The sequence below is a fragment of the Thamnophis sirtalis genome, unplaced genomic scaffold (assembly GCF_051295495.1).
Source record: "Thamnophis sirtalis isolate CommonGarterSnake01/CBP01778 unplaced genomic scaffold, rThaSir2_p1.2 scaffold_2, whole genome shotgun sequence".
Taxonomy (NCBI): Eukaryota; Metazoa; Chordata; class Lepidosauria; order Squamata; family Natricidae; genus Thamnophis; species Thamnophis sirtalis.
Window position 1 is genome coordinate 52,751,588 of NW_028261382.1, and position 25,472 is coordinate 52,777,059.

At 45.1% G+C, this 25,472-nt stretch overlaps 1 protein-coding gene across 1 annotated transcript; it reads left to right on the top strand.

The window, feature by feature from the left end:
* The first annotated feature begins 660 nt into the window (after positions 1-660).
* Positions 661-25,471, top strand: DDX55 (DEAD-box helicase 55). The gene is made up of 14 exons (XM_087705542.1): positions 661-839; positions 3,539-3,589; positions 3,686-3,772; positions 4,698-4,789; positions 4,886-4,948; positions 6,918-7,067; positions 10,048-10,237; positions 14,495-14,577; positions 15,474-15,605; positions 16,512-16,604; positions 18,814-18,928; positions 21,126-21,294; positions 23,073-23,365; positions 24,440-25,471. The coding sequence occupies exons 1-14, from the start codon at positions 732-734 to the stop codon at positions 24,590-24,592; spliced, it is 1,779 nt and encodes a 592-aa protein (XP_087561668.1). The 5' UTR covers positions 661-731; the 3' UTR covers positions 24,593-25,471.
* The last annotated feature ends 1 nt before the right edge of the window (position 25,472 follows it).

The window sequence follows — 25,472 nt, forward strand, 5'->3', positions numbered from 1 at the left end:
ATTAGGTGGCCAAAGTCTTTGAGTTTCCTCTTCAGGATCTGGCCTTCTAAAGAGCAGCCAGGGTTGATCTCCTCTAGGACTGACCGGTTGGATGGCCTTGTAGTCCAAGGGACTCAATGCAGGAGTCTTCTCCAACACCAGAGTTCAAAAGCCTCCATTCTTTGGCGTTCAACCTTCCTTATGGTCCAGCTTTCACAGCCATCCATTGCAACTGGGAAAACTGACATTCATAGGTTACTAATAAGCAATTAGGAAACAAAACAATATATATTGCAAAGATAGTTACAGTCATAAGTGGGAAGAGGTAGGTACTAGGAATATTAGTAATACAGTCTTAGTAAATTATATTGACAGAGTTGTGGGAATTAGTATAGCAACTGAAGTATTGGCAACTCTGCCAAGGTACATGATGAGACTGATTGGGTGTGCTCCATCTCTGGACTCCCAAAGGTGCTTTTCCACCTCTGGGGGTTTTCAAGAAGAGACTGGGTGCCCCAGAATGGTCTCGTGGGAGCGGGGGGGATTCTCCTGCTTGACCAGAGATTGGGGGGGGGGGGACTAGAAATTCTTCATTTGGATCTGCGATACGATTCATCATGGGGCGGAACCTTCCGTGCGGGGATTTGTTTCCTGGCCGGGGACCGGAAGTGAAGGACGCTCGCCGCGAGGGGGGGCTCTTAGGAGGTCGGACTGGATTCCCGGGCCCCAAAATCACCCCAACAGGGCGCAAGATGGAGCAGGTGACGGAGGGGACGTGGGAATCGCTGCCTGTGGAGCTCAGCCCGGGAGTCCTGCAGGCCTTGCGGGAGCTGCGCTTCTCGCACATGACGCCCGTGCAGGTAGGCCGCGGGGGGGGGGGCTTCCCTTGACGCTTCCCCGCAGGGCTGGACTCCAAGTCCCATCGTCCCCAGCCTCTCCCCCCAGCCTCCCCTCCCGCCGTGCTGATGGAATTGGATGCCAGCCCGCCTGGAGGAAGACGAAGAAGAAGAGGAGCCTACAAAAGGCTGGGAGTCTGTTGCCTCTTCGGATTAAGGGAAAGCCACCCAGGCTCTTCCATATAGGGATTATATATTAATAATACTAATACTAATCATTCTCCTCCTCTCCTTCTTCTCTTCTTCTTTTCTTTCTCATCTTCCTCCTCTCCTCCTCCTCCTCTTCTTTTCTCCTTCTCTTTCTCCTTTTCCTCTTCTCCAACTCCTCTTCTTGTCCTTCCTTCTTCTCTTTCTCCTTTTCTCTTTCTCCTCCTTTTCCTCTTCTCTTCTCTTTCTCCTCCTCTTCTTCTCTTTCTCCTCCTTTTCCTCCTCCTCTTTCTCCTCCTCTTCTTCTCTTCTCTTTCTCCTCCTTTTCTTCTCCTTTTCCTCCTCTTCTCCTCTTCTTCTTCTCCTTCTCTTTCTCCTTCTCTTCCTCCTCTCCTCCTCTTCCTCTTCTTCTCTTTCTCCTCCTATTCTCCTTGTTCTTCCTCCTCCTTTTTCCTCTCCCCCCCACACTTATGACCATTGCAGCATCGCCTTGATCATGTGATTTCCATTTGGATGCTTGACAACTGACTCATATTTACGACGGTCGCAGTGTCGCACAGTCCCCTTTTGGGACCTTCTGACCAGCGAAGTCAATGAGGAAGCCAGGTTCAACTAGCAACGAAGGGTTACTCACTTTAACAGCAGCAGTCATTTCACTTAACAAAGGGGGCAAGACTCACTTGACAAATTTCTCACTTAGCAACATATATTTTGGGCTCCATTGTGGCCATAAGTCGAGGACTACTTGTAATAACCTGGAGGGCTTTGGTTTGTTGTTCTTTGCTGCTTCCTAAGGTGTGTAAAATGTGTGTGTATGTGTGTATAAACGTGTGTGTATATATATATATATATATATATATATATATATATATATATATATGTGTGTGTGTGTGTGTGTGTGTGTGTGTGTGTGTGTGTGTGTGTGTGTGTGTATGTGTGTATGTATATGTAAATGTATATATGTATATATCTATATCTATACATCCATCTATATATGTATATATATATATATATCTATATACATACATACATACATGTCTATCTATATATGTGTGTGTGTATCCTCCTCCTCTGTCAATTTTTGGGAAGGGACTTGCTAGGGAGACAAAAATCATAAATCAAGTCCCAACATCTGGCTGATTGCACAGCGAATCATAATAATATATGAAATGTGCATGTTACCTGACTCTCAATGGCTTACATACAAAAAAAATGCAACCAGTAAAACAATAAAATTAACAAAGCATTAAAAAAGCCTAAATCCTAAAAAAGAAAGCACAAATAAACATCTTTTTGGATGCTCTGGACAGCCAGTCAGATGTTTTAAATATCATTTGGGGGAGGCTTGTAATGTTTGAACGTCTTCCCAAATGTTTTCATTGGTTTAAAAGTTTAGACTTTGTAAGCCAACCAGAGTCACTTGTTGAGTTGGGCAGCCATGAAAAATTGAATGAATGAATTTTTTAAAATAAATATACTTTTTTTATTTTCCATTTTCATAACATATAATCACATGTATTCTATTACATAGCCAATATCCTATTGTATTAAGTAGTAATTACATCAGTTCCTCTTGTCATCAACATCCAGAAAGATAAAAACCCATTATTAGCTCTTCTGCTCTCCATACACCTCTTTCTTCTACCTTTCTCCTACCTCCTTTCTTCCCTCCATCATCCTTTTCAACTCTACTTCCCTTTCCTTCCTTTCTCCTTCTCCTCTCTCCACATTCCACTCCTCCTTATCCTCCTCATCTTCCCCCCTTGCCCTCTCTCCTATCCCTCTCTTCCCATCTTTCTTCTCTCCTCTGCTTCCCACTCTTCCTCTCATTCACTTGGTGTATTTCCGCTTCTGAGCAAACTCCATTCTATGTTGATGGTATTTATGCTTCCATATCAATATACTTAACATATCTTAGTTTTAAAGAAAAAATAAGAGAAGACAGTATACATGTCCAATCATATTACTTTAAAACCTAACACCCCTCCTCAAGCCTAATATACTTCCCTCCCTCCCCCCAGCGACCCCCCCCCAACCTTCCCAGAACCCATACACGGTATAAATCTTTAACAAAAACAGTCTAAAATATATTGGAAAAAAGAATAGAAAGTTGATAACATCTTTACATTGAACTTAGCTCCTCATTGCTAGGCTAACTTTAAACAATTTATATCATTCCTGATCTTAATCATAAGCTGTCTGGAATTTCTTAGTCCCATATTTATTTTGTATATAATCGATCCATTTTTTCCAGTCTCATTTATATCTCTCGTTTGAGTGGTCCTTAAGATATGTAGATATTTTACCCCTCTCGGCTAAATTTGTGACTTTCAATGTCCATTCTTGAATTGTAGGCAAGTCTTCCTTCTTCCAGTATTTATTCAATGAATGAATAAAATTTTGATGTCTGAATCAACTGCCAAACTAGAAATCTGCCTTTCCACATCGTTCCTCTGATGCATTTTTTTCAAAGCATTCGTGGCTCCTCATAATTTCTCCTCTCGCTTCTTCAACAGAGTGCAACAATCCCTTTATTTATGACTAATAAAGACGTGGCAGCTGAAGCAGTGAGTGATTTTTTAAAAAAAAATGTTTTAGCCATGATTTTTCTTCTCTGAGCTCTTCAGGAACCTCTTGGATGTCTCTATTTTTCATCCTCTCAGGTAACCGGCAGTGGAAAAACGCTAGCATTTGTCATTCCCCTCATAGAAATACTTCTCCGGCGTGAAGAAAAGCTTAAAAAAATGCAGGTAATATCTGGGTTCATTTCTTTTTTTTTAAGACCTAGTGGGATAATCTGGGAATCCAACTTTTCTAACTCTGCCACCCGGCACCGAAATCCTGGGTGTTACCTAAGAAATATTAAGTATTATTTTTGTGTCTGCATTTTGTGAAAGAGAGAAAGATAGATGTCTGTTGTGACTCAGCAGCAGTCTTCTGTGAGTCTTTTCAGGATGCAAGATGAACTATGCAGCTGGGGCTCATTAGGGGCACATTCTGGGGATAAAAGGACGGATGGTGCCACGCCCTGATTGCAGGAGTCAATGTTCCTTGGTTCGTTCAACATTGATTGATCATCAGTCGTGGTTTATGTAAGATACACTTGGATAAGTGCTTTGTTTTTCTGTAACCCTGATTCGTAGAGACTTTGGAAGAAGTGCTTTGCTTTCGTTTTGTTCAACTTGTGTTGCCGTAAGAAAGATTTGTTTTTCGTTCCGTTATCTTCAGGCAGAGACTGCAATTAGGTTTATTTTGGGCTCGCAGCCAGTCTGAGCCGAGAACTGATAAAGAGAGTTCCTTTTAAGTTGTTTGCCTGTCGTCTGTTTAACGAGCGGAGAAGCGGGGACAGAACAGATGTCTTACTCATATAACTTAGATCAGGGATCGGCAAACTTAAACACGCAAACAGCCATTTGGGCCCACCTTCCCACATAGAAGAAAACACCTGGAGCCACACAACTAATCTAAAATGAAGATAGCACTGCATATATCAGCCTTCCGAGGGTGGAAAAGCCCAATAAATTGCGTGCCAGTGGGTGTTGCGCATTGGCAGTTATGAGGCATATTTTGAGCAACAGGGAGCCGCAGCAGAGGGTTGAAAGAGCCACATGTGGCTCCAGCTGAAGCTATAGTAATAATTCTTTTTTTTTTTTTTGGTGTGGATTGCGATTTTAGATCGGTGCGCTTATCATCACTCCCACAAGAGAGCTCGCTATCCAAATAGATGAGGTTCTTTCCCATTTCCTTAAATTTTACCCACAGTTCAGGTAAGTTCCATCTGATGATTAGGAAAGCGGGGTGACCTCGTTTGTTTTTTTTTTACTTAAGATGTTGCTGCTTCTTCTTTCTTTTTTTTTCTCCAGCCAGTGCCTTTTGATTGGCGGGAAAAATCCGATGGAAGATGTAGAAAGATTCAAGGAACGCGGGTGAGTTAAACGGTGTTTACATTGCTGTAAAACTATTAATCATCTGGAGTCACTGACAGTCGGGCTATATATAAAATTTACTTTATTATTGGTCACACAGTCAGCCAGGTGTTTAGACTAGATTTGACACCTTTATCTACCTATGGGCCAGTGGTGGGTTTCAAAAATTGTTCGAACCTACTCTGTGGGTGTGGCCTCCTTTGTGGGAGTGGCTTGCCGCCCCTGTGACCGGATGGGAGTGGCTTGCCGCCCATGTGACCGGATATGAAGATGCCGACGACACTCGTCAGAACCACCTTAAATTCCCTCCCACACAGCACTGGCATGCATAAGAATAGGATGTCAACTTGTTTTTTAATAGGCATCTTTGGTTTGCGTTAAAACAACTTCAACACACGCAATGTTCTGATTGCACCACAACCGCAGTAGTCATCCTTACCTTTAACACACTGAGTTTTATAAATAGGAGCATGATAGTGTAGAATAGTCATATCCAAGGACCAGTGGTGGGTTTCAAAAACTTTTGGAACCTCTTCTGTAGGTGTGGCCGGCTTTCCGGGTCCACTGGTGGAACCTCTTCTAACCGGTTCGGTAGATTTGACGAACCGGTTCTACCGAATAGGTGCGAACTGGTAGGAACCCACCTCTGCTATGGGCAGGGGTCGGCAACCTGCGGCTCTGGAGCCGCATGTGGCTGTTTCATCCCTCTGCTGTGGCTCCCTGTTGCTCAAAAGATGGGTCACAACCACCAATGTGTGATATACCCACTGGTACACGATTTATTGAGCTTTCCGACCCTCGGTAGGCCGATATAGACAGCATTATCTTCATTTTAGATGTCAAAAGAGTTTTGTGGCTCCCGGTGTTTTCTTTTTTGTGGGAAACTGATCCAGATGTCTCTCTTGAGTGTTTAAGGTTGTTGACCCCTGACCTATGGAGTCCTTCCCAAAGATCTAGGATAGGCAGACATTGTACCTTAGCAATAGCAATAGCAATAGCAGTTAGACTTATATACCGCTTCATAGGGCTTTCAGCCCTCTCTAAGCGGTTTACAGAGTCAGCATATCGCCCCCAACAATCTGATAGATAGATAGATAGATAGATAGATAGATAGATAGATAGATAGATAGATTGCAATAGCAATAGCAATAGCAATAGCAATAGCAGTTAGACTTATATACCGCTTCATAGGGCTTTCAGCCCTCTCTAAGCGGCCTACAGAGTCAGCATATCGCCCCCACAGTCTGGGTCCTCATTTCACCCACCTCGGAAGGATGGAAGGCTGAGTCAACCTTGAGCCGGTGAGATTAGAACCGCCGAACTGCAGATAACAGTCAGCTGAAGTGGCCTGCAGTACTGCACCCTAACCACTGCACCACCTTGAAAGTGTTGAAGGTATATGTTGTGGCCCGGCAGGAGCCGTTGGCCACCAGGTGGCGGCAGAGCATTGGATCACAGGGAGTGTTCAGGGAAACACTTGAGAGTTGTTGCAGGATGCACCCCGTCGAAGGGTTACTCGACGGAAGGAACAACTGAGTACTTACAGGAGATGATTGCGAGCAGCTGTTGCTCATTGGGATCCTCTCCCGAGTATAAAGAGACTGCTGGCGCCACGCCCTGGTTGCAGAAGTCAACGTTCAGTTCCTGTTCTAGTGATTGTTCTTGTTCGCGTTCACAAACCGAGAGAAGCCAACTTGGATAAGTGGTTTTGAGATAAGAGAAGCCGGGTTTGCATTGTGGTGTGAGTTATAGGACTTTCTGCCGGAGCTATTATCTTTGTTTATTTGGGCTTGCAGCCAACAAGAGCCGGGACTGATTAAAACATTCCTTTGTACGTTCTGTCTGGCTTTCGTTCCTGAACGGACAAGGTGGGGGTCAGACCAGTATCATTGCAGGATCTAAGCTGTTCCCAAGTACCCATCTCAAAAACCAACCTACAAATCATCTTTTTTTTTTCTATCCTGAACAGTGGAAACATTCTGGTGGCCACCCCAGGTCGCTTGGAGGACATGTTCAGGAGGAAATCGGAGGGCCTGGATTTGGCCAAGGCTGTAAAATCTCTGGATATTTTGGTCTTGGATGAAGCAGATCGGTTGCTGGACATGGGGTTCGAAGCGAGGTAAACTCTTGCATTGGTTGGCATTCATTCTTATAAACTGGATCGATGGGTTTAATTTTCCTTTCTCGAAGTTGCTTGCTCCAGCTTCCAGGAATTGTGTTTTGCAACCGTTGCTGGATTAGTTCTGACGTAGGCTTCCTGATAAAGCATAAACCACATACTTAGTCCCCAAAACCCTCTTTTTATTTAAAGAACTGTGAATTATGTTCATTTATGTGAGTCACAAATAGTTTGTGAAGAGTTCCACAGAAGTCTGCCAAAGTCTTTCGGGATAAGGCTGATAAGCACCCACTTTTATCTCCCTTGAAACGGCTGCCAAAGAACTAACTGCCAATTAGTTTTGCAAGGCCACACGGAGCACAGAGTCAAACAGAGTTTCTCAGACTTTGAACTGACCAGGACGAACAAAATTGCTTCCTGCAAAGTCTGACGTCCGTTTTTCTCCTCTTTTTGTGTCTTAATGGAGGGGCCAATCACCCCGAAGCCTTACTCCCATGTTGCCTCTTTCGTCTTAACTGTTCTTGCCTTCCGGCAGCTCTGCGCATTCACACACTGGGAAAAGGCTCCCCCTGTTCCTCTGCCTCGCTGATGTCCAATTCTGTAGGCAGGCACGTAACTCCCAGGTGGCCCTGGCCCCCTCTCTGCCTTTAATGCAGAGCCCTCGTCCGAGCCTTCCCCAGACTCCAGGACTGGCCCAGGTTCCTCCCCAGCCTCCTCACTGTCCGACTCTGCTGCCAGCTCCGTAGGCTGTCAGCGGACCACAACAGAATTGTCTAGGGCTTTGCCTTCCGCAAAGCCACCAAGTCCTGGCTGCTCCAGCAGGCCGGAGGAGGGCTTGTGAAACATCCAGCCCCACGGTAACTGTGGATGTTGCGTATTTTAAGGTGTTGTCTTGTTTATTTATCCCCTTCCCTTGTTTATTGTAAGCCGCCCGGAGTCCTTCGGGAGTGGGCAGCATACAAGATCAATAAACTAAACTAAACTAAACTAAACTAAACTCTGCCCAATTAGTAAATCCAGGCAAGCCGATTATCCAGCAATTACTATTTCGTTTGGTAATAAATCACTTCTTGATCTTTAAATGTTCTGAGCTCCGTAAAAATGTCGTCAAAGCCTGACCCCCTCCTACAAAGCTGTTCGGCGCCATTTTATGTGTCTTTCTAGCAAGTAAATTGTCAGAAGGAATTCTTTTTTAAAAAATGGAGTTAAAGATTTATACATACAATTAGGAGTTCACGAGTATTAGTTCTGCCCGCTTTGAAATCAGTAATAAATCAGTCTTTGTCCTGAGGGTGGGCGAACGCCTTCGTTCTGCAAAAAAAGCAGAAGAGATTCTTGACGCGGAGAAATACTATGCTGCCGGGCGGCCCCCACTTCCCAGATTTATGTTCTGGGGTGGGGGGGGGGTTAGTTGGAGCGCTGCCCAAACATAGTTTGCTCGCCTTCTTCTTCTAAGCCCGAAGAAGAGGTAATCAAACTGCCAAACAGTTGATGGATGCTGTTTAGACAGTTTAACGCAGCCAAGATTCCGGAGCTGTTAAAAACAACAACCCCCCACAAGGCCCCACCCAACCGGAAGCCCCCTGTCAACCCTGAAACTGATGTGGCTTTGTACTTTGCCTTTTCGGTAGCTTTCTATAGGGATTTCTGTTCACATGGCTTCAGGCTTGACACAGCTTGGAGCTGAGGAGTGTGTGTGTGTGTGTGTTTGTAGAGATAGCTGGGGTTTTGTAGCCAAACCAAAATACTTCTCTTAGGAGCCAAGGACATTCCAACTGCTGGCTGGCCAGAGGAGGAGGAGGAGGAGGAGGAGAAAAGTAACCAGGCAACCAGCCAGCACCCAGATTGGACGGCTTGACTTATTGTTTGGGAGAACAGGAAACTTTCGCTTTTTAGTGGGGGTGGAAAGCGCAGGAACTCTCAAGAGTTGGCTTTCCACCACTCTGTGCCAAGATGGTATTTCCAAATAAAACTGCCCTTTGAGGAATCAACCTGCCTCGGGATTCTCTTTGCAATGGGTTCCAAATTATTTGGAACCCCGAGAGTTCCTTGGAAGAAAGGAAAGAAAGGTTATATATATATCCTTGGAGCTCTATGTCTGGGTTCAGGAGTGTTTTTTGTTTTTTTAACTACCGTATGTTTGGGAGTATAAGACACACCAAGATTTTGAAGAGGCAAATAAAAAAAAAAAAAAGGTTTTTCACTCTGCAGACCTCCCCAAAACAGCCCATTTTTTCGCGAAAACGGGCCCAATTTTGTCAAAAAAGGGCATGCATAGCCTTTAGGTGCCATCTATGCATAGCCTCCGGGTTCCGTCTACTAGCCAATGCCACCTGGCTATTACCCGGGGGAGGGCCTTCTCTGTGGCAGCTCTGGCCCTCTGGAATGAACTCCCCGCAGGGATTCGGACCCTCACCTCTCTCCAGGCCTTCCGAAAAGCCGTCAAAACCTGGCTTTGCCGGCAGGCCTGGGGGTGATGAGTTCCCTCCCCTCTCGACATGTATGGTTGTGCGACTGTTGTTTACTTTTACTATTTGTATTTTGTTTTTTATGTTCCCCTTTTTTTCCCCCTTGAATTGTTTGCCGCCCTGAGTCCTCCCGGAGAAGGGCGGCATACAAATAATAAATTTCTATTCTATTCTATTCTATTTAGGAGGCTTCCAGAGTGCCGCCGGGGGGGGGGGCAAAAACAAGCAAAAAACGACCCTTTTTGCCCTCCCCAGCCCCCTAGGAGCATTCTGGAAGCCTCTTAAAGGCTCTTCATGGCCATTTTTGCAAAGAGGGCCAAAAATGCTGTATTCGGTGTATAAGACGCACCCAGATTTTCACCCTCTTTTTTTGAGGGGAAAAGGTGCGTCTTATACTCTGAAAAATACGGTAACCGCTTTTGCAGCTTGAGAAAACGCGTAAGGCTTTGGCGTAGGTTTCCCCTTTTTGCCAACCGAATGCTTCCGGCACCGTTCCTTGGTTTTGCCTGCAGTTTGAACACAATCCTGGATTTTCTGCCGAAGCAGAGACGGACGGGGCTCTTCTCCGCAACGCAGACGCAGGAGGTGGAGAATTTAGTGAGAGCAGGACTCCGCAACCCCGTCCGTATCTCGGTGAAGGAGAAAGGGATGGCGGCCAGTAACACCCAGAAGACGCCCACTCGGCTGCAGAACTATTACATGGTGAGGTTAATTCTGTTTTCTGGAGGGGCTTTTAAAAGGGGGGGGGGAGGGCTGTAGATCTCCTTGATCCGGGTCTCCAGGCAAGATACTTTCCGTCGGTCATCTTGCTGTACAGGTAGCCCTCGACATGACCAGTTAGAATCGAATCAAAAAGAATGGAATAGAATAGAGAATAGGATGGGATAAGAAAGAATAGAACAGAATATTGGAATGAAGAATAGAATAGAATAAGAATAGGAATGGAATGGAATAGAATAGATTGGAATAGAATAGAATATTGGAATGAAGAATAGAATAGAATAAGATAAAAATGGAATGGAATCGAATAGATTGGTATAGAATAGAATATTGGAATGAAGAATAGAATAGAATAAGAATAGTAATGGAATGGAGTGGAATAGTATAGATTGGAATAGAATAGAATATTGGAATGAAGAATAGAATATTGGAATGAAGAATAGAATAGAATAAGAATTGGAATGGAATAGAATAGATTGGAATAGAATAGAATATTGGAATGAAGAATAGAACAGGAATGGAATGGAATAGAATAGATTGGAATAGAATAGAATAGAATATTGGAATGAAGAATAGAATAGAATAAGAATTGGAATGGAATAGAATAGATTGGAATAGAATAGAATATTGGAATGAAGAATAGAATAGAATAAGAATAGTAATGGAATGGAGTGGAATAGAATAGATTGGAATAGAATAGAATATTGGAATGAAGAATAGAATATTGGAATGAAGAATAGAATAGAATAAGAATAGTAATGGAATGGAGTGGAATAGAATAGATTGGAATAGAATAGAATATTGGAATGAAGAATAGAATATTGGAATGAAGAATAGAATAGAATAAGAATAGTAATGGAATGGAGTGGAATAGAATAGAATATTGGAATGAAGAATAGAATATTGGAATGAAGAATAGAATATTGGAATGAAGAATAGAATATTGGAATGAAGAATAGAATATTGGAATGAAGAATAGAATAGAATAAGAATAGTAATGGAATGGAGTGGAATAGAATAGAATATTGGAATGAAGAATAGAATAGAATAAGAATAGTAATGGAATGGAGTGGAATAGAATAGATTGGAATAGAATAGAATAGAATATTGGAATGAAGAATAGACTAGAATAGAAGAAGAATAGTAATGGGATGGAATGGAATAGAGTAAAATAGAATAGAACAGAATAGGAATAACAAGAGTTGGAAGGGCCCTTGGAGGTCTTCTAGTCCAACCCCCTGCCTGGGCAGGAAACCCTATACCGTTTCAGACAGATGGCTATCCAACATCTTCTTAAAAACTTCCAGTGTTGGGGCATTCACAACTTCTGGAGGCAAATTCTGTTCCACTGATTAATTGTTCTAACTGTCAGGAAATTTCTCCTCAGTTCTAAGTTGCTTCTCTCCTTGATTAGTTTCCACCCATTGCTTCTTGTCCTGCCTTCATGTGCTTTGGAGAATAGCTTGACTGCCTCTTCTTTGGGGAAGCCTCTGAGATATTGGAAGACTGCTATCATGTCTCCTCTGGTCCTTCTTTTCATTAAACTAGACATTCCCAGTTCCTGCAACCGTTTTTCATATGTTTTACTTTCCAGTCCCCTAATCCCCTTTGTTGCTCTTCTCTGCACTCTTTCTAGAGCCTCCATGTCTTTTTTGGAGCCCAAAATTTCTGTTGCTAAGCGAGACGATTGTTAAGGAAGTTTTGTCCCACTCTACGACCTTTCTTGCCACCGTAGTTTAGTGAATCACTGGAGCTGTTAAGTTAATCAGACGGTTCCTAAATGAATCTGGTTTCCCATGGACTTTGTCAGAAGGCTGGAAATGACGATCACGTGATCCGAGTCGCTGCAGCCATAGTAAATATGAGCCAGTTGCCACGTTTCTGAATTTTGACCTCATGACTATGGGGATGCTGCAGCCACCATAAGTGTGAAAAGGGTCATGTTGTTGCTAGTTGCGAGGTCGTGCCTGACCCATCGTGACCCCATGGACAATGTTCCTCCAGGCCTTCCTGTCCTCTCCCATCCTCTGGAGTCCATTGAAGCTCATGCCGGCTGCTTCAGTGACTCCATCCAGCCACCTCCTTCTCTGTCGTCCCCTTCTTCTTCTTCTGCCCTCCATCGTTCCCAGCATGAGGCTCTTCTCCAGGGAGTCCTTCCTCCTTCTCATTAGGTGGCCAAAGTCTTTGAGTTTCCTCTTCAGGATCTGGCCTTCTAAAGAGCAGTCAGGGTTGATCTCCTCTAGGACTGACCGGTTGGATGGCCTTGCAGTCCATCTTTATCTATCTATCTATCTATCTATCTATCTATCTATCTATCTATCTATCTATCTATCTATCTATCTATCTCTACCTACCTACCTACCTACCTACCTACCTACCTACCTACCTACCTACCTACCTACCTACCTCATCTTCTCTATGTTGTTGTTAGTTGCGAAGTTGTGTCCAACCCATCATGACCCCATGGACCACGTTCCTCCAGGCCTTCCTGTCCTCCGCCATCCTCTGGAGTCCATTGAAGCTCACGCCGGCTGCTTCGGTGACTCCATCCAGCCACCTCCTTCTCTGCCGTCCCCTTCTTCTTCTTTTGCCCTCCGTCGTTCCCAGCATGAGGCTCTTCTCCAGGGAGTCCTTCCTCCTTCTCATTAGGTGGCCAAAGTCTTTGAGTTTCCTCTTCAGGATCTGGCCTTCTAAAGAGCAGTCAGGGTTGATCTCCTCTAGGACTGACCGGTTGGATGGCCTTGCAGTCCATCTTATCTATCTATCTATCTATCTATCTATCTATCTATCTATCTATCTATCTATCTATCTATCTATCTATCTATCTATCTATCCATCCATCCATCCATCCATCCATCCATCCATCCATCCATCCATCCATCCATCCATCATCTATCTCATCTTTTCTATGTTGTTGTTGTTAGTTGTGAAGTTGTGTCTGACCCATTGCAACCCCACGGACAACGTTCCTCCAGGCCTTCCTGTCCTCTCCTATCCTCTGGAGTCCATTGAAGCTCAGGCCAACTGCTTCGGTGACTCCATCCAGCCACCTCCTTCTCTGTCGTTCCCTTCTTCTTCTTCTGCCCTCCATCATTCCCAGCATAAGGCTCTTCTCCAGGGAGTCCTTCCTCCTTCTCATCAGGTGGCCAAAGTCTTTGAGTTTCCTCTTCAGGATCCGGCCTTCTAAAGAGCAGCCAGGGTGGATCTCCTCTAGGACTGACCGCTTGGATGGCCTTGCAATCCAAGGGACTCAATGCAGGAGTCTTCTTCTCCAGCACCAGAGTTCAAAGGCCTCCATTCTTTGGCGCTCAACCTCTCTTATGGTCCAGCTTTCATAGCCATCCGTTGCAACTGGGAAAACCATAAGCCTTGGCTATGCGCACTTTTGTTGGCAGGGTGATCTCTCTGCTTTTTAGGATGCTGCCTAGATTGGCCATCGCTTTCCTCCCCAGGAGCAAAATCCCCTTTTCAGTCCTTGGCTGCCGTCCCCATCTGCGGTGATCTTGGAGCCCAGGAATTTTGAGGAGAGATTCCACAAAGGACTTTGAGTATCATTCGCTAAATTGGACTACTGCAATGCGCTCTACATGGGGCAGCCCTTGAAGAGTATTCGGAGACTTCAACTCATCCAGAACGCAGCCGCGCGAGCGATTGTGGGTGCACCTCGGTACACCCACGCTACACCTATCCTCCGCAAACTGCACTGGTTACCGATCGGTCTCCGGATATGCTTCAAGGTGCTAGTCGTCACTTATAAAGCCCTTCATGGTATTGGATCTGGGTACTTGAGAGACCGCCTGCTGCCAATTACCTCCCACAGACCCATTAGATCTCACAGGGTCGGCCTCCTCCGGGTTCCGTCTACCAGCCAATGCCATCTGGCTACTACCCGGGGGAGGGCCTTCTCTGTGGCAGCTCCGGCCCTCTGGAACGAGCTCCCCGCAGGGATTCGGACCCTCACCTCTCTCCAGGCCTTCCGAAAAGCCGTCAAAACCTGGCTTTGCCGGCAGGCCTGGGGGTGATGAGTTCCCTCCCCTCTCGACATGTATGGTTGTGCGACTGTTGCTTTCTTATTATTTGTATTTCGTTTTTATGTTCCCCTTTTCCCCTTTTTGAATTGTTCGCCGCCCTGAGTCCTCCCGGAGAAGGGCGGCATACAAATAATAAAATTCTATTCTATTCTATTCTATTCTATTCTATTCTATTCTATTCTAATTGCTCCCGTCTTGGTGTTTGTAGATCTGCAAGGCCGACGAGAAATTTAACCAGCTGGTTCACTTCCTGCGTCAACACAAACCGGAAAAGCATCTTCTCTTTTTCAGGTAGGATAAAATAGATAGGAGGATGGGGAGGGGGGCAGTTTGGGGGGGAGGGTGGGAGGGAGCGGAGTATACTAGGTTGGAGGAGGGGTGTTGGATTTTAAGGTATTATGATTGTACATGTATACTGCTATTTTTTCTTTTTTATGTATATTGAAATGGAATTATAAAATACCATCAACACAAAAAGGGAGTTTGCTCAGAAGCGGAAATACACCAAGGAGAGGAAGAGTGGGAAGCAGAGGAGAGAAGAAAGATAGGAAGAGAGGGACAGGAGAGAGGGTGAAGGTGGAAGATGAGGTGCATAAGGAGGAGTGGTAAGGGGAGACAGGAGAAGGAGAAAGGAAGGGGAAGTAGAGTAGAAAATGATGGAGGGAAGACGGGATGTAGAAGAGTGGGAAGCAGAGGAGAGAAGAAAGATAGGAAGAGAGGGACAGGAGAGAGGGTGAAGGGAAGATGAGGTTTATAAGGAGGAGTGGTAAGGGGAGAGAGGAGAAGGAGAAAGGAAGGGGAAGAAGAGTAGAAAATGATGGAGGGAAGACAGGATGTAGAAAGGGGGAGGAGAGAGGGGGAAGAAAGTGTCGGATAAGGTATAAATATGGTGTATGGAGAGCAGAAGAGCCAATAACTGGTTTTTTTCCCCCCTTTGGTAGTTGATGGTAAGATGAATTGATGTAATTACTTAATAATACAACATGATATTGACTATGTAATAGTATACATGTGATTATATGCTATGAAAATGGAAAATAAAAAAATTTTCTAGGAAAAAAAAATGGATAGGAGGATGGAGGCTTACCCCGAATAATTTTCGTTGTTCCCAAGTTGGCGGCTTATAGGAATAAATAAAGAATGGTTCTCTCTTTTTTTGAAACCTAGCTCTCTGTTTCCAATTTCAGTACCTGTGCTTGCGTGGAATATTACGGGAAAGCTTTGGAGTCTTTGATTAAGAACGTGAAAATCATGTGCATCCATGGAAAGATGAAACACAAAAGGAACAGGATCTTTACGGAGTTCCGGAAACTTCCAAGGTAGAGAAATAGGGAGTTAGGCCAATCACCGGGAGACGGTGAGTTCTAGTCCTACCTTAGTCATGGAAGCTGGCTGGCTGACTTTGGGCCAATCAGCAGGAGACAGTGAGTTCTAGTCCATCCTTAGGAATGAGAGCCGAGGTGGCGCAGTGGTTAGAGTGCAGTACTGCAGGCCACTTCAGCTGACTGTTAGCTGCAGTTCGCCGGTTCAAATCTCACCGGCTCAAGGTTGACTCAGCCTTCCATCCTTCCGAGGTGGGTGAAATGAGGACCCAGACTGTGGGGGCGATATGCTGACTCTGTAAACCGCTTAGAGAGGGCTGAAAGCCCTATGAAGCGGTATATAAGTCTAACTGCTATTGCTATTGCTATGACTTTGGGCCAGTCACCAGGAGATGGTGAGTTCTAGTCCCATCTTAGGCAGGAAAGCTGAGCCAGTTGCTTTCACTCAACCCAACCCAACTTAATGGGAAAACGATGCGGAAAGGTGTATTATAACTCGCCTAAAATGTAATAATGGGATACATGAAATCTAAGGATAATTATTATGTCTGGTTTAATAGCAATAGCAATAGCAGTTAGACTTATATACCGCTTCATAGGGCTTTCAGCCCTCTCTAAGCGGTTTACAGAGTCAGCATATTGCCCCCAACAACAATCCGGGTCCTCATTTTACCCACCTCGGAAGGATGGAAGGCTGAGTCAACCCTGAGCCGGTGAGATTTGAACCGCCGAACTGCAGAACTGCAGTCAGCTGAAGTAGCCTGCAGTGCTGCACTCTAACCACTGCGCCACCTTGGCTCTAATGTGGCTTCCTGCTGTGCTTCAAATATTAAGCAACATTGCTGCTGTAGCTCTGATCTCCATCCCCTTCTCAACGTTTTGTCGTCCTTCTCAATTTCCCAGCGGCATCCTGGTGTGTACCGACGTGATGGCCCGTGGCATAGACATCCCGGAGGTGAACTGGGTTTTGCAGTACGACCCCCCAAGCAGTGCAAGGTAATCCCCTTCTCCCCCCCTCTATAAAAGCATCCAGAGGCAAAATGCTTCCACAAAAGAATAGTCTACAGATGGCATCTCCCTCCAGCACGGCTCTCCAAAGTGTTTAAAAACCTGGCCCCAAATTGTTGGCAGTGTAAGAAAAGGTTCCACCACAAAACCGCGGTAGACAAAATCGTGGTCGACGAAAGCGCGTATTTGACGTCATCGCAGCACGACGAAAACATCGCGCTGTGATTGAAAAATGTAAAAATAAAGCGAAAACGTTACCCTAACCCCCCCAAACCTAACCCTAAACCTAACCCTTAACCTAACCCTAAACCTAACCCTAAACCTAACCCTTAACCTAACCCTAAACCTAACCCTTAACCTAACCCTAAACCTAACCCTTAACCTAACCCTAAACCTAACCCTTAACCTAACCCTAAACCTAACCCTTAACCTAACCCTAAACCTAACCCTAAACCTAACCCTAAACCTAACCCTTAACCTAACCCTAAACCTAACCCTAAACCTAACCCTTAACCTAACCCTAAACCTAACCCTAAACCTAACCGTTAACGTAACGCTAAACCTAACGCTAACCCTTAACCTAACGCTGAACGTAACCCTAACGCTCTAAACCTAACCCTAACCCTTAACCTAACCCTAACCCTAATCCTAACCCTTACCTTTATGTGAATCGGCTTGCTGTAATTTTATTTTTATTTCAATTTTTAATTTTTTTCGTCGCGCTGTGATGACATCACATACGCGCTTTCGTCGACCGCGCTTTTGTGGAACGCGGTTTTGACGGGTCACGTAAAAAAAACCACCAGGCACTTTTTATCATATGTGGTGGACGTGCAATAAGGCAAAAAAAAATATTGGAAAATGATTCAATCGTGGTTAGAACAAATGGCGGGAGACCAAATCTTGTTTAAACCGGGATTTTTTTCTCCTAGGTATAATACCGGAGGGGTTTAAGAAAGATACACTTTATTTAATGATACATGTACTAACTGCGGCGCATAACTTATGCACAATATTGGAAAAAAGAAAATACACCATCAGAGCTAGATATAATCAGGAAAGTGTTGGCCTGCGCGGAAGCAGAAAGGCTCACTCTTGAACTTAAAAATAAAGGGGAATCAGAATATTTTGAAGTCTGGAACAGATTTTATGACTGGTATAAGACAAGGTGATAAGACTGGAACAAACTGTATATATTGTGATTGGACAGAAGGATTGATAATGTATTAAGTAGGCTAATTGTCAATGGTTGAGACTAGCTGTATATAATGTGAATGTATGGTCACTTCGACTTTGTTTTAAATGTAAAAATAATAAAAATATATTGAAAAAAAAAGAATAGTAGCAATAGCAATAGCTCTTAGACTTATATACCGCTTTACACTGCTTTACAGCCCTCTCTAAGCGATTTACAGAGACAGCCTGTTTGCCCCCAACAATCTGGGTCCTCATTTTACCCACTTTGGAAAGACGGAAGGCTGAGTCAAACTTGAGCCTGGTGAGATTCAATCTGCCAAACTGCAGGCAGCCGGAAGTCAGCAGAAGTAGCCTGCAGTACTGCACTCTAACCACTGCTCAACCATTGCCCTTCCTTCCTTCCTTCCTTCCTTCCTTCCTTCCTTCCTTCCTTCCTTCCTTCCTTCCTTCCTTCCTTCCTTCCTTCCTTCCTTCCTTCCCACTTAGCACTTAGATTTATAAACCGCTTCACAGTGCTTTTACAGCCCTCTCTAAGCAGTTTACAGAGTCAGCCTCTTGCCCCCCAACAATCTGGGTCCTCATTTGACCCACCTTGGAAGGACGGGAGGCTGAGTCCACCTTGAGCCTGGTGAGATTCGAACTGCCAAACTGCAGGCAGCCGGCAGTCAGCAGAAGTAGCCTGCAGTACCTCACTCTGACCACTGCACCACCGTGGCTCTTATAGGACTATCTTACTGCTCAGCGCAGGGGTCTCCAACCTTGGCCACCTTTTTAAGACTTGTGGACTTCAACTCCCAGAATTCAAAGCTCAGCTGGTTGGGGAATTCTGGGAGTTGAAGTCTACAAGTCTTAAAAGTGGCCAGGGTTAGAGACCCCGGGCCTACTGGTAAGCCATTTCAACGAGGAGGATTCCCTGCGGGTTTAAATAAACGGAGTGTGAACTGTTGAAAAGCTTCTCCTTGCCCAATCGAGCATTTTCTCACCCCCGTTTTTCCTGCAGCGCCTTCGTGCATCGCTGTGGCCGCACCGCCCGCATCGGCCACCTGGGCAGCGCGCTCGTCTTCTTACTTCCTATGGAAGAAGCTTACATCAGATTCCTGGCCATTAACCAAAAGGTGAGAGAGTCTCTCTTGTAAAGTAAAGATAAAGATTCCCCTCCAGATCTGTGCTAGTCGTTCCTGACTCTAGGGGGCGGTGCTCATCTCCGTTTCAAAGCCGAAGAGCCAGCGCTGTCCGAAGACGTCTCCGTGGTCATGTGGCCGGCATGACTCAACGCTGAAGGCGCACGGAACGCTGTTCCCTTCCCACCAAAGGTGGTTCCTATTTTTCTACTTGCATTTTTTTAACGTGCTTTCGAACTGCTAGGTTGGCAGAAGCTGGGACAAGTCACGGGAGCTCCCTCCATTACGCGGTGCTGGGGATTCGAACTGCTAACCTTTCTGATCGACAAGCTCACCAACTTAGCCCCTGACCCACCACGTCCCTCTTTTAGATTTTGATCCAAAACTAGTAAAGAGAGAATCCGCTTGAGGATAGGGAAAACCTGAATATTGGAAATTAAGAAATGAGTTATCTATTGTGGGTGTCATTTAGCCTTATTATTATTTATATCTAATGAAATAGGGTTTTTTACCCCTCAAATAGGTAAGATGGGCCCTGTTCATAGTCTTATAAGACAGGGTCTTATTTTCTTTTGACCCCTGAAATAAGCACTGGGCCTTATTTTCGGGGAGGTCTTATTGTTTTTGAGGCCCAGGAGGTGGCGAATGTGGTCATCTCATGGCTACTGTTGTGTTGCAATATTTTCAGGGAGGGCTTATTTTAAAGCATGCATTCAACAGCCCAATTGCGCTCATTATCTGGGGAGGTCTTATTTTTGGGGAAACCATGTCGGTTTGTCTGTCCATCTGTCTGTCTGTCTGTCTGTCATCTCTTTGTCTCTATCAATCTATCCATCATCATTATTTATTTCTATATTCATCTGTCTGTCTGTCTATCTGTCATCTCTTTATCTCTATCAATCTATCCATCTATATTTATTTCTATGTCTGTCTGTCTATCTATCTATCTATCTATCTATCTATCTATCTATCTATCTATCTATCTATCTATCTCTATCTATCTATCATCTCTTTATCAATCTATCCATCATCTATATTTATTTCTATGTCTGTCTGTCTGTCTGTCTGTCTATCTATCTATCTATCTATCTATCTATCTATCTATCTATCTATCTATCTATCTATCCATCCATCCATCCATCCATCCATCCATCCATCCATCCATCCATCCATCTATCTCTCTATATCTATCTATCTATCTATCTATCTATCTATCTATCTATCTATCTATCTATCTATCTATCTATGTCATCTCTTTATCTCTATCAATCTATCCATCATTATATTTATTTCTATATCCGTCTGTCTGTCTATCTCTATCTATCTATCTATCTATCTATCTATCTATCTATCTATCTATCTATCTATCTATCATCTATCTATTTCTACCAATTTCTATCCATCAACATCTATCTATCAACATCCATCTATCAACATCTATCTATCTATCTATCTATCTATCTATCTATCTATCTATCTATCTATCTATCTATCTATCTATCTATCTATCTATCTATCTATCGTCATCTCTTTATCTCTATCAATCTATCCATCATTATATTTATTTCTATGTCTGTCTGTCTGTCTGTCTGTCTGTCTGTCTGTCTGTCTGTCTATCTATCTATCTATCTATCTATCTATCTATCTATCTATCTATCTATCTATCTATCATCTATCTACCGTGTTTTCCCCCAAAATAAGACAGGGTCTTATTTTCTTTTGACCCCTGAAATAAACACTTGACCTTATTTTCGGGGAGGTCTTATTACTTTTGAGGTGCAGGAGGCAGTGAGTGTGGTCACCTCATGGCTGCTGCTGCGTTGCAATATTTTCAGGGGAGGGTCTTATTTTAGCGCATGCACTCAAAAGCCCCCCCCCAATTGGGCTTATTATCAGGGAGGTCTTATTTTCGGGGAAAGAGGGTAGAAATAATAACAAAAGAGGAATTAACTTATTTGATTTTTATCCTGCCTTTTTCCCCCTTTATATCAATAATAACGTAGAAATGAACATAATACTTCCTCTTTTTTCCCCTCAACAACCACCTGGGGATTGGCCCAAAGTCGCCCAAGCGGCTTTCGTGCAGAAACAAAAATACCAAAAAGAGAATCTTTTTGATAAAATAAATAAAGATGAAAAACGTGTCATTTGAGAGCTTGGAGGGACCTAAAGGCGCAATCTCCCCCCTTAGTGCCCCATGGAGGAACTGAATCCGCAGAGGAACGTCGTCGACGTCCTTCCGAAGCTGAAGTCGCTGAATCTGGCCGACCGAGCCGTGTACGAAAAAGGGATGAAGGCCTTTGTCTCTTGCGTCCAAGCCTACGCCAAGCACGAATGCAACCTGATCTTCCGGATCAAAGGTGAGCTGGTTTGGCTGGAAAACGCTTGAGAACGTTTCCTTTCCGTTTATTTTGTGAGCATGGCCACCACATAGGAGAGAAATCTGCCTCTTAGCATTTACGACGTTTCTTCTTTTCCAGTTCTTCATTGACTTTGCAACCTCTTGGTTTCGGCCCATCCTGTTTTGTTAGCTGTGCTTCTTGTTTAGGGACGGACGGACGGGGGAAACATGTTTCTCTATTTGTCCTTTTCAACGTCTGATGATCTCTAAATAACAGTCTCTCTCCCTCCATTGTTCCCTTTCTCCCACCCTCCCTCTCCCTTTCTTCCTCCCTCCCTCTTCTTTGTTTTCTCCCTCCTTCCCTCTCCCTTCCTTTTTTCATTTCCTCCCAGTCTCCCTTTCTTTCTTCCTCTCCCTCCTTCTTTCTCCCTCCCTCTGTCCCACTTTCTCTCTCACGCTCCCTCTCCCTTTCTTCCTCCCTCCCTCTTTGTTTTCATCCTCCCTCTCCCTCCTTTTTTTCATTTCCTCCCACTGTCTCCCTTTCTTTCTTCCTCTCCCCCCTTCTCTTTCTCCCTCCCTCCGTCCCCCTTTCTCTCACGCTCCCTCTCCCTTTCTTCCTCCCTCCCTTTTCGTTTTCTCCCTCTCCCTTCCTCCCTTTTTTCATTTCCTCCCACTGTCTCCCTTTCTTTCTTCCTCTCCCCCCTTCTCTTTCTCCCTCCCTCCGTCCCCCTTTCTCTCACGCTCCCTCTCCCTTTCTTCCTCCCTCCCTCTTCGTTTTCTCCCTCTCCCTTCCTCCCTTTTTTCATTTCCTCCCACTCTCCCTTTCTTTCTTCCTCTCCCCCCTTCTCTTTCTCCCTCCCTCCCTCCCCCTTTCTCTCACGCTCCCTCTCCCTTTCTTCCTCCCTCCCTCTTCGTTTTCTCCCTCTCCCTTCCTCCCTCTTTTTTCATTTCCTCCCACTGTCTCCCTTTCTTTCTCCCTCTCCCTCCCTCTTTCTTCCTCCTTCTCCCCCTCTCCCTTTCTCTCTCCCTCTCCCTTTAATTTTCCCTCTCCCTCCCTCCTTCTCCCTGTGTGTGTGTTGAGAGGGTGAGACACACACACACACACAAACACACACACACACAGATTCCATGCCCAATACTAGGTTAGAAACCTAAACATTTTCTTGGCGCTTATAGCCAACAATTTGCGCCTGGTCTCCTGTCACACTTCAACAACGTGGTTTTCTACCAGGTCAAAGTGAGAATCACACACACCACACACACAGACATACATACACACACAAACCAAAGTAGAAAGCAACAAAACCCCGACCCCCCTTCTAACCCCCACCCCCCTTCTTAAAAAGAGCCGAGGTGGCGCAGTGGTTAGGGTGCAGTACTGCAGGCCACTTCAGCTGACTGCTATCTGCAGTTCAGCGGTTCTAATCTCACCAGCTCAGGGTTGACTCAGCCTTCCATCCTTCCGAGGTGGGTGAAATGAGGACCCAGACTGTGGGGGCAATATGCTGACTCTGTAAACCGCTTGGAGAGGGCTGAAAGCCCTATGAAGCGGTATATAAGTCTAATAAATAAATAAATAAATAAATAATTGCTCCTCTCCAGTGACTGGGAGAAGCCCACTTAGCCTGGCCACCCACCCTCAAATTGTGGGCCGCTTTCCGCCACCACAAGTTTAATTATATTACAGCGTCTGAAATCACCACCCCCCCCTCGGAGTCTCCGCTTTGGGTTTGGATTCCACTCACGCCGAGACCCACCGGTCTGTGTGTGTCCCCCCCCCTTTTATCTTTTAAACAGATCTGGATTTTGCCAGCCTCGCCCGAGGTTTTGCCCTCGTGAGGATGCCAAAGATGCCGGAGCTGAAGCGGAAGGACCTCTCGGGCTTTACCCCCGTTGAGATCGACACGGATTCGATCGCATTCAAAGACAAGAACAGGGAAAAGCAGAGGCAGAAGCTGTTGGCGCAACGGAAGGAAGAAGGTCCCGTCCGCAGAACGCGGAGGAAGCCGCTCCGGAATGAACCTTGGTCCAAGCAGAAAGCGAAGAAGGAGAAGAAAAAGAAATTGACAGCCAAACGGAAAAGGGAGGAGGTGAGTTTGGGTTTGCACCGAGAGCACCAAGGACTCCATAGGTTCAACCTTCAGCTACAATAATTCTCTCCTATTGACTAGCAATAGCAATAGCAATAGCAGTTAGACTTATATACCGCTTCATAGGGCTTTCAGCCCTCTCTAAGCGGTTTACAGAGTCAGCATATCGCCCCCCAGTCTGGGTCCTCATTTCACCCAGCTCGGAAGGATGGAAGGCTGAGTCAACCTTGAGCCGGTGAGATTTGAACTGCCGAACTGCAGATAGCAGTTTGTCAAATCACGTTGAGATCACTCCAGACCTACAAATAACCACCATCCCTTAAGACAAAGGTTCCCCTCGCACATCTGTGCTAGTTGTTCCCGACTCTAGGGGGCGGTGCTCATCTCCGTTTCAAAGCCGAAGAGCCAGCGCTGTCCGAAGATGTCTCCGTGGTCAGTGGCCGGTCATGTGACTCCACGCCAAAGGCGCACGAAACACTGTTCCCTTCCCACCAAAGGTGGTTCCTGTTTTTCTACTTGCATTTTTTACTTGCTTTTGAACTGCTAGGTTGGCAGAAGCTGGGACCAGTCACAGGAGCTCATTCCGTTACGCGGCGTTAGGGATTCGAACCGCCGAACTGCCAACCTTATAGAGCTGAGGTGGCGCAGTGGTTAGAGTGCAGTACTGCAGGCCACTTCAGCTGACTGTTAGCTGCAGTTCGGCGGTTCAAATCTCACCGGCTCAGGGTTGACTCAGCCTTCCATCCTTCCGAAGTTGGGTAAAATGAGGACCCGGATTGTTGTTGGGGGCAATATGCTGACTCTGTAAACCGCTTAGAGAGGGCTGAAAGCCCTATGAAGCGGTATATAAGTCTAACTGCTATTGCGATAACCTTTCTTTTTAAGAAGCTCAGCATCTGAGCCACTGAACCACCTCACTATCCCTTAACAATGGCTTAAAGCAACCTTTCGCTCCAGTGATTCCCCTTGTGAGTGGATTGCCCAGAACAAGCGGAAAGGGAGGTCGGAAGAATTATTAGAAGTAGCAGCTTCTTGTTTTCTGTTTTTAAAATCTCTCTCTCTTTCTCTCTCTAGGGTTCTGACGTCGACAACGAGGATATGGAGGAGCTTCTGAACGATACCCGGCTTTTGAAAAAGCTCAAAAGAGGTAAAATCAGCGAGAAGGAGTTTGAGAAGACGCTGCTGGGCGGTGGGAAAGGAGGAAGCGGCTCGGATTCAGAAGGATAAAAAGACGATGCGGAAAACGTTGACGTTTCTCAACTAATGCGGACTCTCTGGCTGAGGGTGCTGGAATTCCTTAACGTCGACGCTGGATTTCTCCGTGCAAAATGGGGATGATCCAAGCTGCTTCCCTTTTATTCCCACTGGAGGCAGTGCAAAACCAAGTCTGCTGGAAGAATTAAGTCCGTCCAATTCAGTATTGTCTGCCTGCAGTGGAAGCAGATGTCTTCAAGACATTATTTAACTCCTGCTGTTAAAAAGTCGCAGTTAAAAATACAACCAATTTCGTTGCATTTAAGTCCAATGACAATAAAGATTATACTTATACTAAAAAAAAGTGATGAAATCTCCAAGAAAAAAGCTTAATCCAAATACAGCTCGGTGACATATTTTTACCAGCACGTGAATTCAATGGACCCAACCTAGTTTTGACTTCGTGGCCTTACTTTTTGGAAAATGCATTTTAAATGGCATTCTACTGCAGGTGTTCTGACTGAGGCTTCCCAAGAACCTGAAGCCAACTCCTTATCCCGATAAAAAAAACCTTTAATTTCCTGTGAATTCTGCTCATTCACATCCAGCAACGTCTTTCAAGGGAGGATTTACGGTCACAGACCTTATCTGGCTTGGACAGCTGCCAGGCGGAGATCTGCAGAACTTGGCAAGGAGTCTCGGAGTGTCAGGAACCAATGAAGCAAACTAATGGTCTCCTGCAAGCTCCACTCCCCTGATGCTCCTCTTTTGTTTCCGCTGGGAGGGGCCATTCACCGTCCCCCCTGTGGCCTTCCTCCCAAGTCAACCCCTGTTCTTTAGCTGTTCCCTTCGTCCGGCAACTCTGTGCATGCGCACACTGGGAACAGGCTCCAGCTGTTCTTCTGCCTCACTG

Excerpts from the sequence above, each read along its gene's own strand:
- DDX55 (XM_087705542.1), top strand. The coding sequence starts at position 732 with ATGGAGCAGGTGACGGAGGGGACGTGGGAATCGCTGCCTGTGGAGCTC. Across the intron at positions 14,578-15,473 it reads AAGCATCTTCTCTTTTTCAG|TACCTGTGCTTGCGTGGAAT; the intron begins GTAGGATAAAAT and ends TTCCAATTTCAG. Across the intron at positions 18,929-21,125 it reads TCCTGGCCATTAACCAAAAG|TGCCCCATGGAGGAACTGAA; the intron begins GTGAGAGAGTCT and ends CTCCCCCCTTAG.